Here is a 16,832-nt window from a genome sequence, read left to right as displayed (position 1 = left end):
ACTCATTCCTATCACCACCACCACCACTCCTACACCATCACCATCAGTTTTTACTTTTTAGAAGATTTATTACTTATTTGAAAGGCAGAGTTATAGTGGGGGAGAAATCTTTCATCTGCTAGGTAACTCTCCGAATAGTTGCAATGGCCAGGACTGGGCCAGACGGACGGAAGCCAGGTGTCAGTTTCTTCCAGGTCTCCCACATGGGTGGCAGGGGCCCAACCATTTCAGCCATCTCCTGCTGCTTTCCCAGGCCATTAGCAGGGAATTGGATCTGAAGTGGAGCAGCTGGGCCTCAAAGTGGTGCCCATATGGGATGCCAGCATTGCAGGTGGGGGCTTTACCTGCTACGCCACAATGCCAGACATTTCCACCATCACTTCTACCATGAAAACCACCACTACCACTGCCTCCAGTGTTCTTGCCACTACCATCAACCAAACCATCATCTCTCTCACTCTTACCACCACCTCTCCTATCACTACCATCACCATCACTCTTCTATCATCACCACTACTTCCACTGCTTCTATTACCACAACTTATACCATCATCTCTACTCCAACTCTACTAACATCACCATCACCACCACTATTGCTTCTACCACCCCACCTACGATTATTATCAACACTGCCACCAATATTATCACCATTCTCATCTTCCCTACTGATCATGAGGGAGAAAGAACTATCTACCTTTCTGGTGTGTATTCAGGGATGTAATTTGAAAGAACTTATCAGAGAATGAGAAACAGCATATTCAAGTAGACACAATGCAGGAAATCCAAAGCACAGGTAAAAAAGAAGAAATGCCACTCAGCACAATGAGAAACATAAGGAAGAGGACACACTAAATATTAAGAGTGGCATTTTTTTAATGTAATAATAAAGGTTTTTTTGTTTTTTTTTTTTTTTTTTGACAGGCGCACCGCGCTGATCTGAAGCCAGGAACCAGGTGCTTCCTCCTGGTCTCCTATGAGGGTGCAGGGACCCAAGCACTTGGGCCATCCTCCACTGCCTTCTCGGGCCACAGCAGAGAGCTGGCCTGGAAGAGGGGCAACCGGGACAGAATCCGGCGCCCCGACTGGGACTAGAATCCGGGGTGCCAGCGCCGCAGGCAGAGGATTAGCCTATTGAGCCACGGCGCTGGCCTAAAGGTGAGTTTTTGCCTTTTATTTATATTTCTGAGCTAATTGCTTTTGTGATGATTATATGTTGCTTAATTATATATTCTTAATTTCCACTTTTAGAAATTGAAGGTAATTACCAACTGGTACACTGATGCATTAATAAATAGGGTTCTGGCCAGCGCCACGGCTCACTAGGTTAATCCTCTGCCTTGCGGCGCTGGCACACCGGCTTCTAGTCCCGGTCGGGATGCCAGATTCTGTCCCAGTTGCCCCTCTTCCAGGCCAGCTCTCTGCTGTGGCCAGGGAAGGCAGTGGAGGATGGCCCAAGTGCTTGGGCCCTGCACCCCATGGGAGACTAGGATAAGTACCTGGCTCCTGCCATTGGATCAGCGCGGTGCGCTGACCGCAGCATGCCAGCCGTGGCGGCCATTGGAGGGTGAACCAACAGCAAAGGAAGACTTTTCTCTCTGTCTCTCTCTCTCGCTGTCCACTCTGCCTGTCAAAAAAATAAATAAATAAATAAATAAATAAGGTTCTGTCTAGGGTCAAATAGTGTGAATCTCTGAAGCCAAACAGAGCAGGGGCTGAATTTTCACAGAAGCCCTTCTCATATGTGTGATATTTGTGGCAAATACATTTGATAAAACATTGTGAAAAAATTATGATGTGCCATATGGAAAGTCAAAACTACATGGATACTTTAAAAGAGCTAGTTATTTTTTATTAAGTCTGGTTATGCTATCAACTCTCCTGTAAAATATGTTGCTCACTCACTTTCTGCATGTAGCCTTAGAGTCCTTATGACAGTGATGAGCCAGAGAACACTTCATGCCTTAGTGAGGCTCCAGTGGATTCACACTTTAACCCTAAGCCCACTTCTTCTTTTTTTTTTAAGATTATATTTATTTATTTAAGATGTAGAGTTAAGACAGTGAGAGAGAGAGAGACAGAGAAGTCTTGCATCCGCTGGTTCACTCCCCAAATGGCCACAACAGTCAGAGCTGGGTCCATCTGAAGCCAGGAGCTAGGATCTTCTTCTGGGTCTTCCACGTGGGTGCTGGGGCCCAAGCGCTTACGCCATCTTCTGCTGCTTTCCCAGGCCATAGCAGAGAACTGTATCAGAAGTGGAACAGCCAGGACTAGAACCAGCGCAAATATGGGATGCAGGTGGAGGATTATTCTACTACACCACAGTGCTGGCCCCCTAAGTCCAATCTTTCTACTTGCATGATCCTGATCTATAAAAAAATTTTAAAGTGATGCATCCTAAAAACTGATTTAGAAGAGAATATTCTTTCAAGATCTTTTCTTGGTTTTCTTTTTTGTTCGTTTTATTTTCATTCCTCTTGAAAGGTAGAGACAGAGTTCTGCTATCTACTGGTTAGCTCCTCAAACTCTGGTAACAGCCAAGGCTGGCCCAGGCTGAAGCCAGGGATCTGGAACTCAATCCAGTCTCCCATGTGTGCTGCAGAGGCTTAAGTACTTGAGCCATGTGCTTCCCAGGGTGTGCCTTAGAAGAAGCTGAACGAGACACAGAGAAGCAAGCAATCTGATGTGGGATGGAGACATCAAATTCCTGCCCCTCAAGATGCCTTTCATTTCTTAAAATTCAACAGGGTAGAATTCAGAAATGTAAACCCCAAACTCAAAAGTCTCATCTTCATGTTCTGAGTTATGCAGAGGAATATGAAGTGTGATTTATTTTAGCCATTTAAAATACATATAAACTCTTGTTTAAAATATAATGTCAGATCTTACCATGTGAAACAATTTTTACGCCATATTCTCCATTTTAATTGACTTTAGATATATATTCAGTCATTGCCAAAATGGGTTAATCATACAGGCAATGACTAACCCACTTAACAAGTTAGATGCAGAGCTAATAAATGTACCAATTCTGCATACTAAGTATTGAAGTTTATTAGGTAAAGTCCACCTAAGACAGAAATGAAAAGAACTATTCTTCATAACTGATCATTATACCCCAATCACCACCTACCAACACCACCTAGGGAAATTCCAAGCAACCAAAAACATACCCTAAAAGCATAGCCAGCAGGAGCCACTGTTGTGGCGCAGCTGGTTAAGTTGCCACTTGGGACACCAATATCCCATATCAGAATGCCAATTCGGGTCCTGGTAGCTCTACATCTGACCCACCTTCCTACTAATGCATCTGGGGAGGCAGCCAAAGGTGGCCCAAATACTTGGACCCCTGCCATCTATATAGGAGTGATTCAGGCTCCTAGATGCAGCCTGGCCTCCAGACCTGGCTGTTGTGGCCATTTGTGGAATGAACCACCAAACAGAATCTCAATCTCTCTCTCTCTCTCTCTCTCTCTCTCTCTCTCTCTCTCCCCCTCTATCACTTTGCACTTAAAATAAATAAATCTCAAAAAATTCCATTCAGTGATTCTTGGGCCATTTCCACATTAACATTTGCAGAATGACACTAGAGAAAGCCCAGGTAGTCATTTTGAGTGTCTCCCTCATGGGTGCTATTATCTTTAGCCATGTATGTCTAAGGTTTTTAGACCATTTAACAGACTGATGTAACTTTCAGACCCTGGAAATACTATTGGCACAGAGGTTATTTTTAGAAATAATACAAATTAAAGAATTAAAATGCCTATTCACTATTGCTATCTATTTGTTTTTGGTTATAGTCAGTTTTCACTGTCAAACTGGCATTCAATTAGTTCCTATGAATAGGCTTTTCATGACTAATTTGCTCTGCTGGTGTTTTCACAAAAAATTAGCTGGATACATCTGCTTGTCAGTGTTAAATAACCACAGGTTTACTCACCCTTTTAATGATAATAACTGCAACCTGTAGTCTTTTTTTTTTTTTTAACAGGCAGAGTGGACAGTGAGAGAGAGCGAGACAGAGAGAAAGGTCTTCCTTTTCCATTGGTTCACCCCACAATGGCCGCTGCAGCCAGCGTGCTGCGGCCAGCACACCGTGCTGATCCGAAGCCAGGAGCCAGGTGCTTCTCCTGGTCTCCCATGCGGGTGCAGGGCCCAAGCATCGGGCCATCCTCCACTGCTTTCCCGGGCCACAGCAGAGAGCTGGCCTGGAAGAGGAGCAACCGGGACAGAATCCTGGACTAGAACCCGGTGTGCCAGCACTGCAGGCGGAGGATTAGCCTATTGAGCCGCAGTGCCGGCCTGCAACCTGTAGTCTTTTAAGACTTGGTTTTTTTGTGGAACACATTTTAGTACATTAATCTCTAGTGGAATTTGGGATATTAGGTGTGCACTATTGAACAACCACTGTCATCATTATTTTTAAATATATAATGCAAACCACACTGACATTTATGGAATAGACAAGCAGAACACACCAGTACAACTCTCAGTGCCATGAGCATTGCACTCAATTGATCTGTGGCTAACAAGATGGCAGGATGAACAGCTTAAATTCTTGGAGTGCCATATAGGGATCTAGATACAACCTCAGTGTTCAAATTAAACTTAGGTGATTAAATTATTCCCAGTAGTCTGAGATGTTCCAGTTAGGATGAAATCCAATCACAAGGAATAAAGCTTGCTAGATTATTAGTTCCTTGAAACAAAGTCGAGTTAGGTTCTCTTCCTTTGGCTGAACAGCTACATACAAATAAAACAGTGACCTTAAATTCAAAGGTGAGAAAAATCTCAAAACAGCAGCTAATGATAATAATCTCTAAGAAAGAGTAATGTTTTGGGGCTGGCACTGTGGCATAGGAGGTTAAGCCACTGCCTGCTGTGATGGAATCCCATAAGGGTGCCGGTTTGAGTCTTGGCATAGCTCTCTGCTACAGCCTGGGAAAGCAGCAGAAGATGGCCCAAGTCCTTGGGCCCCTGCACCCATATGGGAGACGTGGAAGAAGCTCCTGGCTCCTGGCTTCAGATTGGCCCAGCTCCGGCCATTGTGGCCAGTTGGGGTTTTGAACCAATGGAATGAAGACCTCTCTCTCTCTGCCTCCACCTCTCTTTAACTCTGTCTTTCAAATAAATTATAATAAATCTTTTTTTAAAAAAGTCATGTTCTTTACATACTATAAATTTGCATAAGTACTGGCTTCAAGCAGTACTGCTATAAATAATAAGAAGTTAAAGGATATTGAAGACACTACAAGATTGGGTTTAAAAGTTCTTTCTCAAATTTCTCAGATACCATACAGATTTAGAAATAAAACTGAGTTAGTGGAAATATTTTCCTGAGCAAAAATGCAATAGTAAGAGAATACAGACATAAGAAATACCTCTGGGTTTTGGTAGAACAAACTAAATCCCCCATGTGCTTTCATATAGCAAGAAGTCACAGAATTTGGCCATTAGGCTTTCCAGGGGTTAAGTTTAATCTAAGGACAGCTTCAAAATCCCTGAGCTACAAAAAAAACTAGAGCATGAGCTACAAAAACCAGAGCATGAATCTTACTTGCCTTGAAGTCTAACTCCTGGACCCAGATGAGAACTAACAACAGGTGTTCTCCTGTTGTGAACTATGTCACAACATCCTGAGGATGGAAGGTAGCCGCTATCTCTCCAGTACCTACTGCATTTAAAATTTTTCAAATGAGGAATGCTATAATACTCTCAAGAAGTTATAAGAAATGCAGACTTGTATTTAACTATGAGACTATCCAGATGCTTAAACTGGACCAGGAATAAGTTCTGTAAGAGGAGAAAGCTCATAGCCAGTGGACTTCAGAGCAACAGACTGGCATCCTGCTAATCATGCTACACACCTGAGTTTGCAAGGCAAGTCACTTCCTGCCTGGATGTTCTGCGTGAAACATTGGTACATACTGCCACCAAGGGGAGGATAATTCTTTTGTAAGATCCTGAAAACTGGCCGGCGCCGCGGCTCACTAGGCTAATCCTCTGCCTTGCGGCGCCGGCACACCGGCTTCTAGTCCCGGTCGGGGTGCCGGATTCTGTCCCGGTTGCCCCTCTTCCAGGCCAGCTCTCTGCTGTGGCCAGGGAGTGCAGTGGAGGATGTCCCAGGTGCTTGGGCCCTGCACCCCATGGGAGACCAGGAGAAGCACCTGGCTCCTGGCTCCTGGCTCCTGCCATCGGATCAGCGCGGTGCGCCGGCCGCAGCAGCCATTGGAGGGTGAACCAACGGCAAAGGAAGACCTTTCTCTCTGTCTCTCTCTCACTGTCCACTCTGCCTGTCAAAAAAAAAATCCTGAAAACCTATAAAGTTTATTTTATTTGTATTAATATATTTTATTTATTTGAAAAGTAGACAAATAGAGAGACAGAGAGAAAGATAAATAGAGAGATAAAAATTTCCCAACAGACAGTTCACTCCTCTGATGCCTGCAACAGTTAGTGCTAGGCCATGCGTAAGCCAGGAGCCAGCAACTCAATCCAGGTAAGTGGCAGGGAGTCATCACCTGTTGCCTCTCAGGGTGCATATTAGGTAAAAGCTGTACTTAGTGGCAGAGCTAGGACTCTAACCCAAGCACTCTGATGTGAGCCGTGGGTGCCCCAGCAGTATCTTAACCACGATAGCAAATTCCCACCCTGAGCCTCCAAAATTAATTCACACAACTGAAATTACTCATAGCATATTTTCCATTCACTTTTGGGGGAAGGAATTCCCTATAAAAAATCTAATTGTTCAAACTCAGAATAACAGCAGTTTTATTTTTTTTTTTAATTTTTTGACAGGCAGAGTGGACAGTGAGAGAGAGAGACAGAGAGAAAGGTCTTCCTTTACCGTTGGTTCACCCTCCAATGGCCGCCGCGGCTGACGCGCTGCAGCCGGTGCACCGCGCTGATCCAATGGCAGGAGCCAGGAGCCAGGTGCTTTTCCTGGTCTCCCATGGGGTGCAGGGCCCAAGCACCTAGGCCATCCTCCACTGCACTCCCTGGCCACAGCAGAGAGCTGGCCTGGAAGAGGGGTAACGAGGACAGAATCTGGCGCCCCGACCGGACTAGAACCCAGTGTGCCAGCACCACAAGGCGGAGGATTAGCCTAGTGAACCGCGGAGCCAGGTTTTTTTTATTTTAAAGATTTATTTATTTATTTGAAAGAGTTACACACAGAGAAAAGGAGAGCCAGAGAGAGAGAGAGGTCCTCCATCTGCTGGTTCACTCCCCAGTTGGCTGCAACAGCCAAAGCTGTGCCAAGCCAAAGCCAGGAGCCAGGAGCCTCTTCCAGGTCTCCCACAAAGGTGCAGGGACCCAAAGATTTGGGCCATCCTCCACTGCCTTCCCAGGCCATAGCAAAGAGCTGGATCAGAAAAGGAGCAGCTGGGACTCAAACTGGCACCCATATGGGATGCCAGCACTGCAGGCGGCAGTTTTACCAAAACGCCACAGCGCCAGCCCCAACAGTGGTTTTTCATGCCATGCCAAGGGAGTGGGAAAAGTTGTAGGGTGGACAGAAATGCCCACTGAACTTTCCTAGGCCTGCAGTCAGCACCCAAATAGCTTCTATGTTGAGAGAAAAAGAGGTGGAGGAAAAAGATGGTGCCTTTATCTTTTTTGTTTTCATTCTTTCATATGTCAGAGGGAGAGAGAAAATGAATCCATCCTTCAGCTCCTCTCCAAATACTCCAAATACTCTCAATGGCGAAGTTTTAGTCAAGCCAAAACCAGGAGCCAGGAACCCAATCTGAGTCTCCCACATGCATGGCCAGGATCCATGTACTTGAGTCATTGCCTGCTAACTCCCATAAGGCACGTTTGCAGGAAGCTAGAATCAAAGCAGAGTCAGGACTCACACCCACACACTCTACTATGGGATGTGAACATCTCGGCCCCATGGTCCAACTACTAGGCCAGTTGCCCATCCTAATCCTTATATTAAATGAGCGTATTAATCCACTTGTATCTTTTTTATTTTCACGATGTCTAAAAACATAGTGACTGAGTCATTGAAAATATCTATTTGTTTTGATTTATTTAAATGTGGGGAGATTTATTAATAGGAGTTTTTGGTTCAAGATCTCTCTTTCTCTCTCTCTCTCTTTGTATCTCTATCTCTATCTCTCTCTTTCTCACTGTAACCTTGCCTTTCAAACAAATAAATCTTTAAATCATTTTTACCCACTGGGTTCATACAGACTCCTATTTCAAAGGTGCAAGTGAATCTCATTGGATATGCATAGAATATTAATCTCAGATTTACTTAGGTAAGCATCAAGTCAAGTGATACTCAAAGGTTTTAAAAGATTTCTAACTTTCCACACCACATTTTTATATATTTCTGTATAACTGTTTCTCTTTTAGAAATTTTTTAAACTTATAATATAAAACAGATTTAAAAGCAGAAAATGTGGGGCCGGCACCATGGTTCGCTTGGTTAATCCTCCGCCTGCGGCACCAACATCCCATATGGGCGCCGGATTCTAGTCCCAGTTGCTCCTCTTCCAGTCTAGCTCTCTGCTGTGGCCTGGGAAGGCAGTGGAGGATGGCCCAAGTGCTTGGGTCCCTGCACCTGTATGGGAGACCAGGAAGAAGCACCTGGCTCCTGGCTTCGGATCAGCTCAGTGCCGGCCGGAGTGGCCATTTGGGGAGTGAACCAACAGAAGGAAGACCTTTCTATCTCTCTCTCACTCACTGTTGGTAACTCTACCTGTCAAATAAATAAAATCTTTTAAAAAAAGCAGAAAATGTTACCCAAAGCTCCCCAATTAGAGATTACTCTAGTTAATATGTTGCCACAGTTCCCTTCAATTGGTATAGTTTTCACATCTATTGTGTCCTTTTTTCTCACGTGAGTTCATTGAGGTTAGTAGGGAAGATATTAATGTACCCAATTAGAAGGTGGAAGAATTGAGTTCTTGCATCATAATGGACCTAGTATGGGAAACATCTCGAAAAAAATGCCAGGATGGCAAGCCCATTTCCATTTAATTTTCATGATTGTGACCAACAGTTGCACTCCACACTAAATGAAAGTGTATCTTTTCCACTAGCTTCTGAAGGAGTTGCACTAAATTTCCTGTAGTTATCAATGCAGGTAATGTCAGAACCAGAGACAGAACTAGACACCACTGATTCCTAGTAGCAGTTTTCTCCACCAAACCTGCAAGACTAAATTTTCTCCACCAAACAATGCAAGACACAGCGTTGGCCTGCTGTCGGGAACCAATTCTGCCCTATCTGAGAAAAGGAACAAATTTGCAAGTTCACATTTTATCCTCATGTAGGAAGTCTCAAGGAAAAAATTGCCTAATGGTAGAAAACTAAAGGTGGTAAAATTTAGAGAAAGATGGAAATGAAACAATAGACAAGATGAGAAGAAAAACCTTGTGATGAATGGAAAAGAAGGGAAGAAGAGCACCAAAAACAAACAAAAATCAAAAGAATATATTGGGTGCTTGCAGAACAACCAAGTCCTTAGCAATAAACATTCATCGTGAGCAAATCTCATTTAAAAATAAACTCTCAGGGCCAGCACCGTGGCTCACTTGGCTAATCCTCCACCAGCGGTGCCAGAATCCCATATGGGCACCAGGTTCTAGTCCCGGTTGCTCCTCTTCCAGTCCAGCTCTCTGCTGTGGCCCAGGAGTGCAGTGGAGGATGGCCCAAGTGCTTGGGCGCCTGCACCCGCATGGGAGACCAGGAGGCAGCACCTGGCTCCTGGCTTCGGATCAGCGCAGTGCTGGCCATAGCGGCCATTTGGGGGGTGAACCAACAGAAGGAAGACCTTTCTCTCTGTCTCTCTCTCTCACTATCTGTCAAATAAATAAAAATAATAATAAAAAAAAACCTCTCAAAGGAACTAATCACACTAAATGTCCTGGCAGTAACTTAGGTAGTAGTCACATCTTTGGGTATATGGAAGTATCCACACTTTTGTAGCTAACATGAACTGGCTAAGTGCCTATCTGCTCCCAGACAGTAAGTTCCTGTCAAGTTAGTGTTCTATCAAGCTTGTCAATTGCAACTTATTTTGTGTTATGATACAAGCTAGCACATTGCATAAAGGTCAAGTGGAAAACTGTCCCTTCAGCTACATCACTGTCAACTGCTAAAGGTCATTCCATTCAACACACACTGTAATGGAAAGTAGCTTTGTCTACTGGGAAAGACTCCACTATAGGCTTTCTGATTTCTATTTACTCTCAAAAAGCACAAAACTAGACCCTCTAAGGAAATTTAAAACAATACCCTATTTGCAAACAAATTTGAGCAGAAAAATACAGATATGCAGTTTAAACTCCATATTATGTAAATATTTAACCAGTGCATATAATTGTAGTGACTAACATTCACTCAGTGTGATTCATAATCCAGATACTTAGCATGTGCTGTTTAATTCTCCAAACAAGTCTATTATCCCATTTACAGATGGAAAACTAAAGTTTGGGAAGACAGAATAATTTGTCTAAGCTTATATGGCTAGTAAATGGCAAAACATGTTTGTTGCTGTATTTTTAACTAGGATGAACTGAAAAACACTATGACTTTAAGACTAATGTTTACGGCATTGTTCACTGTTATAACTTGATGACAGTGATAATAAGCATCACTTGTAGATAGAATGCATTTTGAACATGTAGCTGTTCATTCAATGGTCATGTATTGACAGGCTAGCATGACAGCACTATGCCAGGTGCTTGGAGCAAAAGTTTAAATTAGAGTTGTTTATTAATTTAAAAAGAAAACTACTCATCTTTCGAATTTACCTGATTTAAATGTATTCAGTTATTATGTCTCTTAAATAAAATTAGATAGGTTCTCTTTCTCTGCCCAGCAAGTTTACAGTTGAGTCAATGGGGCAGCCAACACTTAGATTGAAATGCAATATGTAAGAATATGAATAAATATGCAGAGCATTAAAAAAGCATACTAAAACCAAGTCTTAATGACCTAGTACACGTTCAGAAAATTCGCCAGGTCCTGAGGAGAAACTAGGACCTGGTTTTCCAGTTGTGTTGCAAGTTTGGTGTATCACAGTGAGAGCTGTGCCATTAAAGGAAGCAGGACCTGGCCCATGGCAGAGGAAGTAAATATGTGCAACAGTGGAGAGGTTCAAGACTACGCTGAACCGTCTTTCACAGACAAAAATCAGCAGGTGATCCCTGATCCAGTAATAGCTCATTGGTTCTCTGTCTACAGCTGCACCCAAGGCCAAAGCTGGTGACACTGAGATGAGGAAATACTTCCTCTTGCTTCAGACTCACCTCCTCTCTCAGGCTACTCCACTGAGCATCATTACAAAATCAAGCACCTGGTAGAAAGTGGACTGGGAGAATTAAAAAGTCTCGCCTTTGTCCTCAAATCCTTCTCTCTTTCTCTCATACCCCATCACTTTCTCAACTGAATATCAGTGGTATATGTTATGAGAACACTAGGCAACATCAGCTCTGAATATGTCTTTGAATAGATTTTCAAATTTTTTTTGGAAATCACTCACCTCATTCTTGTAATGCCCTAATTCCAATGGTCTGTGATGGATTCATGAGAATGCTAGAATAAGGATCAACACAAGTTGAAAACAAAAGCTCAAAGCTGAACCAGCTCCCAGAAGGATCTTTAAATATATATTGTACTTCCAAACCAATTTGTGTTAAACTTGTTCTCAGGGGCCAGCACTGTGCTGTAGCAGGTTAAGTCTCCACCTGCAGTGCCAGCATACCATACGGGCTCCCATTTGAATCACGGCTGCTCCACTTCTAATCCAACTCCCTGATAAAGTGCCTGGGAAAGCCATGGAAAATGGCCCAAGGGCATGGACACCTTCACCCACATGGGATATTCGGAAGAAGCTCCTGGCCCCTGGCTTTGGCATGGTCTACCCATGGTCATTGCAGCCTTTTGGGGAGTGAACCAGTGAATGAAAGATTCTCTCTCTCTCTTTCTCCTCCCCAATCTTTGTGTGTGTGTGTGTGTGTGTGTGTGTCACTGTAACTCTTTCATATAAATTAATAAATCATAAAAAAATAGCATGTTCACTACCAGGCAGGAATACCTATCAAGTTCACAGGTATCTAGGGGGAAACCTGGAGGCGATTTTAAACTCTCTCTCTTCCCTACATTGAGCAGAAATGCACGTGGAATCTTGCCATCAGCACCTGAAGAAATGATGATGCTTCCCAGGACATCGTTACCAGAGAGTTTTTGTCTGGCTCTGTCTAAATTTAGCCACAATGTCAGTCTTGTCTGCTATGCCCCAGCTCCTACTTTGTGGTGCCCTTTTCATGGTTCTGTCTGGCCTCTGACTACTTGTCTATCTTCTGGTATCATATCATAGCCTTTCCTTTTTTTTACTACATATTGTAATTATATATATTTGTGGGATACCATGTGATAAGTCACCCATATATTCAATGTGTGGAAATTACATTCATTTCTTTAACCATTAAAACATTTTTGATTAAAATAATGGTACATAGGGGAGAGCGCTGTAGTGCAGTGGGTTAACTCCCTGGCCTGCAGTACTGGTATCCCATATGGGTGCCGGTTCGAGACCCAGCTGCTCCTCTTCCAATCCAGCTCTCTGCTATGGCCTGGGAAAGCAGTAGAAGATCGTCCAAGTCCTTGGGCCCCTGCAGCTGTGTGGAAGACCCAGAAGAAGCTCTTGGCTCCTGGCTTCAGTTCGGCACAGCTCCAGCTGTTGCAGCCAACTGGAGAGTGAACCAGCAGATGGCAGACCTCTCTCTCTCTCTGCCTCTCCTCTTTCTATGTAACTCTGACTTTCAAATAAATAAATAAGTCTTTAAAAGTAAAATTAAAAAAAGGTACATATTTATGGAAGACAGTGTAATATTTCAATAAAGTATAAACAAAGGTGCTGATCAAGTCTGGGTAACTAACATTTCCACCTTTACTCATTATTTTATGGCTGGAGCCTTTGAGCTCCCCTTTTCTATTTGTTAGGAAATCAATAATAGATAATTCTGAACTACAGTCACTCCACAACTCTGCATGACACTAGGAATCCATTCCTTCTATAAAACTGTGACTTAGTCCTTTGTATCTAACGTCCTTCCAACCACCTTCCCCACAACCCTATCTAGAATCTAGAAACTACTATTCTATATTCAGATGTACTTAGGGGTGTTATTTCAGGCCATATGAAAATTCAATGCATTTGGTCTTTGGCAAACCCTGGTATCCCAAATTTATCTCATTTTCAATCTCTAGTCATAAAGAGTATGAAGTCAGGATGCTGGCACTATGGCACAGTGAGTTAAAGCCCTGGCCTGGGCCAGTGCCGTGGCTCACTAGGCTAATCCTCCGCCTTGCGGTGCCGGCACACCGGGTTCTAGTCCTGGTCGGGGCGCCGGATTCTGTCCCGGTTGCCCCTCTTCCAGGCCAGCTCTCTGCTGTGGCCAAGGAGTGCAGTGGAGGATGGCCCAAGTGCTTGGGCCCTGCACCCCATGGGAGACCAGGAGAAGTACCTGGCTCCTGCCATCGGATCAGCACGGTGCGCCGGCGGCAGCGTGCCAGCCGTGGCGGCCATTGGAGGGTGAACCAATGACAAAAGGAAGACCTTTCTCTCTGTCTCTCTCACTGTGCACTCTGCCTGTCAAAAAAAAAAAAAAAAAAAAAAAAAGCCCTGGCCTGAAGCACCAGCATCCCATATGGGCGCCGGTTCTAGTCTCGGCTGCTCCTCTTCCGATCCAGCTATCTGCTATGGCCTGGGACAGCAGTGGAAGATGGCCCAAGTCCTTGGGCCCCTGCACCCGCATGGGAGACCGGGAATAAGCTCCTAGCTCCTGGCTTCGGATCGGCGCAGCTCCGGCTGTTGCGGCCATCTGGGGAGTGAACCAGTGGATGGAAGGCCTCTCTCTCTGTCTCTACCTCGCTCTGTAACTCTGTCTTTCAGATAAATAAATATTTTTTTTAAAAAAGTGTATGAAGTCAGAAAGCCCCACAAGGGCACATTTACTGGCATCGCAAAAGCAGACATCAGGTCGACCTTTCACTTTTCCTAATATCTTCCACATTACATTGCACAGGTGCTCAACAAACATTTGTTCAATGAACAAATTAGACATGTATTAAACCATAGTCAGGTATACAATGAATTAACTATATCACATATTTCTGGATAGTTGACCAAGTTATAATTCAGGCAATCAATGCTTATATAGCACTATAGGATAATCAACAGCTCCTTAGTAGAGAAAACTAGAACAGATCATACAATATATGAAATACTCATACAGGGTATGAGTAATAATGGAGAGACAAGTGGTACATTATGGGAAAAAGAAAAAATAGTAAATTAAAACTCACCTTTATCATAATCATCATCCTGAACTGCATTTTCTTGAAGTTTCTGAAGCTTTAATCTTAAGGATGTCACCTATTTTGGTGTGAATGGGAAAAATCAAAATCAAGTTATAATAACATTTAAGCAAACTTATTTTGTAAAACCTAAGAACTTTTAGAAACTCTCAGTTATTAACTTGTCTCTTAAAGGAACCAAAAACACACACTTCCCTAAATCCAGATGCAGCAGTGTCTCAAAGTTATGAGAAGAAAATGTATAATTTGAGTGTAAAATTCACAGAAATGGAGAAATAGTAAAAATGTCATTTTAAACAAAAAAAATCACACAATGACCTTATCTACATGAAGAAATGCATAATGAGAAGGAGTAGAAGTCCCTCGACAAATTGGTCTCTTTTCTAACCATCACATAAAAGTTAGGAGAGTAAACATAAGAACTAAACTTGGGAAAGAAATGAAGAGAAGAACATGAACTAGAGCTCAACAGGCTGACCTTGAGACTGGACAAGAATGACAGAAAGGACCTCACAGAACCCTTCTGGGCCATCAGTAAAAGATGTACTTTTCTCTGAAGGGAGGAGAGAACATCCACTTTGCTTATGCCCATGTCCAAACACTGATGGAGTCTGTGGTCATAAAAGGCTTCCATAGCCTTGGCAGCCCATGGCAAGAGCCTCGAGTGATCACTGATTTCATAAATAAGTGTTAATTGTTAAAGGAACAACAGAAGTCACTGTGCACTTACTCCCATGTAGGACCTCTGTCCTAAAAGAGTTGTACTATGAAAATTAACTGCAAATCTTGTTCTCAAACTGTATTCTAAATGTTGTGTGTGTGTGTGCGCAAACTGTTGAAATCTGTGCTTAACATGGAGTTGATCCTCTGTATATAAAACCAAACTAAAAATGAACCATAATGAAGATGGGGATGAGAGAGGGAGAGGGAGAGGGAGATGGGATAGAAGTTGGGGTGGGAGGGTGGGTATGGGGGAAAGAATCACTATATTCCTAAAGTTGTATCTATGAAAAAAATGTATTCATCAAATAAAAACTAAAAAAAGAACCCTTCTGAGAATCTCTAAGGTTCAAATGCTTTTTACTATGGAAACGTGTCTTGTCTTATTTAGCCCACATACAGACTCAGCATCCAATCAGCTGTGAGCAATATATTCTCTTGTTATCAAAACACTTTCCATTCTTTGCCTGTCTCACATAGACAGTTAAGTCACATAGCTCAGGTGTTACCTCTCCCTATCTGAGCTACTTTCTCTCAAAGCCACTGTGACCTGTACTTGCTCTACTCAAAGAATTATTCAACAAATGTTTACTGAATACCTCTTAATGGGCAGGTATTGTTCGAGATGCCAGGGATACAGCAGCAACAAAACAATAATAATAACAATAATCCTCTAGACTTATATTCAATGCAAAAAATCGTAAGCATTATAGTGCTTTAACCAGTGATGTATGCTAGAAAAGTTGCAAAACAAAGGAGAATCAAGTTAGGAAGACTGTAAGTTCTAGTAGAGGATGGAGATTGTGATTTTAAAGGAATCTCATGAGGAAGTGACATTCAAGCAAAGATTTAGTAGTGGTCAGGGAATATAAACCAAGAAGCTATCTGGGAGGGGAAAAAAATCTCACAGAAGAGCCAGTGTCAGAGCTTTGGGCACATGCATTTCAGGAACTGTTACATGAGAGCAAAAAGGCCACTCAGGGTGAGGTGGGGGTGGGAGTGAGCAGGTGTATGGTGTAGCAGTTAAGAGGCTGCTTGGAATGCTCACATTCTATAGCCCAGGGCCTGAGTCTGAGTCCTGGCTCTGCTCCCCATCCAGCTCTCTGCTAAATATGCCCTTTGCAAGGAAGCAAATGATGGTTCAAGCAGTTGGGTCCCTGCTCTTATATGGAGACACTGACTGAGTTCCTGGCTCCCGGCTTTGGACGGGCCTGGCCAGGGCTGTTTTGAGTATTTGGGAAGTGAAACCATGAATAGGAAATCTCTGTCAGGGCACCTCTGCCTCTCTTCTCTCTGCCTTTCAAATAAATCTTTTAAAAAGAGAGAAGACCACTGGGTCTGGAGTGGCTTGACAAGGGAGGAATGACAGAAATGGCATCAGAGAGGTAACGAGGAATCTGTCATGAAGACACATGAAGGTCACATAAAAGTTCCAGTTTTACTCGAGGGCCACAGGGGGCCATTGGAGGGTTTGGCGCAAAAGAGCGCATGATCTGAATTAGCTTTTAACTTTTCTTGAACCATTATAAGAAAGGGCAGAAGAACAGAGACCAAGCAGGAAGCACTGGAAATAACACGGAAAGGAGATGATGGCAGCCTGGGCTGTAGTGAGTAGAGTGGTAGAATGGTGATAGTGAGAAGTGTCCAAGAGGCTTTACTAAAAATCACCGGTGCAATGTCAACGATGATGTCAAAATTTCAGATCTGAGTCCCAGCTAGAATTGAGTTGCAGGAAACGATCATAGTGCTTATCACCCCATATTGTAACTACTGTT

General features: G+C 43.3%; 1 protein-coding gene across 2 annotated transcripts in view; it reads right to left on the bottom strand.

Annotated features, from left to right (window-relative positions):
* DISC1 (DISC1 scaffold protein) overlaps positions 1 to 16,832 on the bottom strand; it is a 360,091-nt gene that overhangs the window by 294,942 nt on the left and 48,317 nt on the right. For both annotated transcript variants that reach the window (XM_008268257.5, XM_089311583.1), the window contains exon 3: positions 14,326 to 14,395. In XM_008268257.5, coding sequence (XP_008266479.2) covers positions 14,326 to 14,395 — 70 coding nt within the window. The remainder of the gene's footprint in view (positions 1 to 14,325; positions 14,396 to 16,832) is intronic.

The sequence above is a fragment of the Oryctolagus cuniculus genome, chromosome 13, assembly GCF_051225735.1.
Source record: "Oryctolagus cuniculus isolate XC-2025 breed Fujian yellow rabbit chromosome 13, ASM5122573v1, whole genome shotgun sequence".
NCBI lineage: Eukaryota > Metazoa > Chordata > Mammalia > Lagomorpha > Leporidae > Oryctolagus > Oryctolagus cuniculus.
Note: the sequence above shows the minus strand (reverse complement) of the source record. Positions and strands in the feature narration are given on the sequence as shown.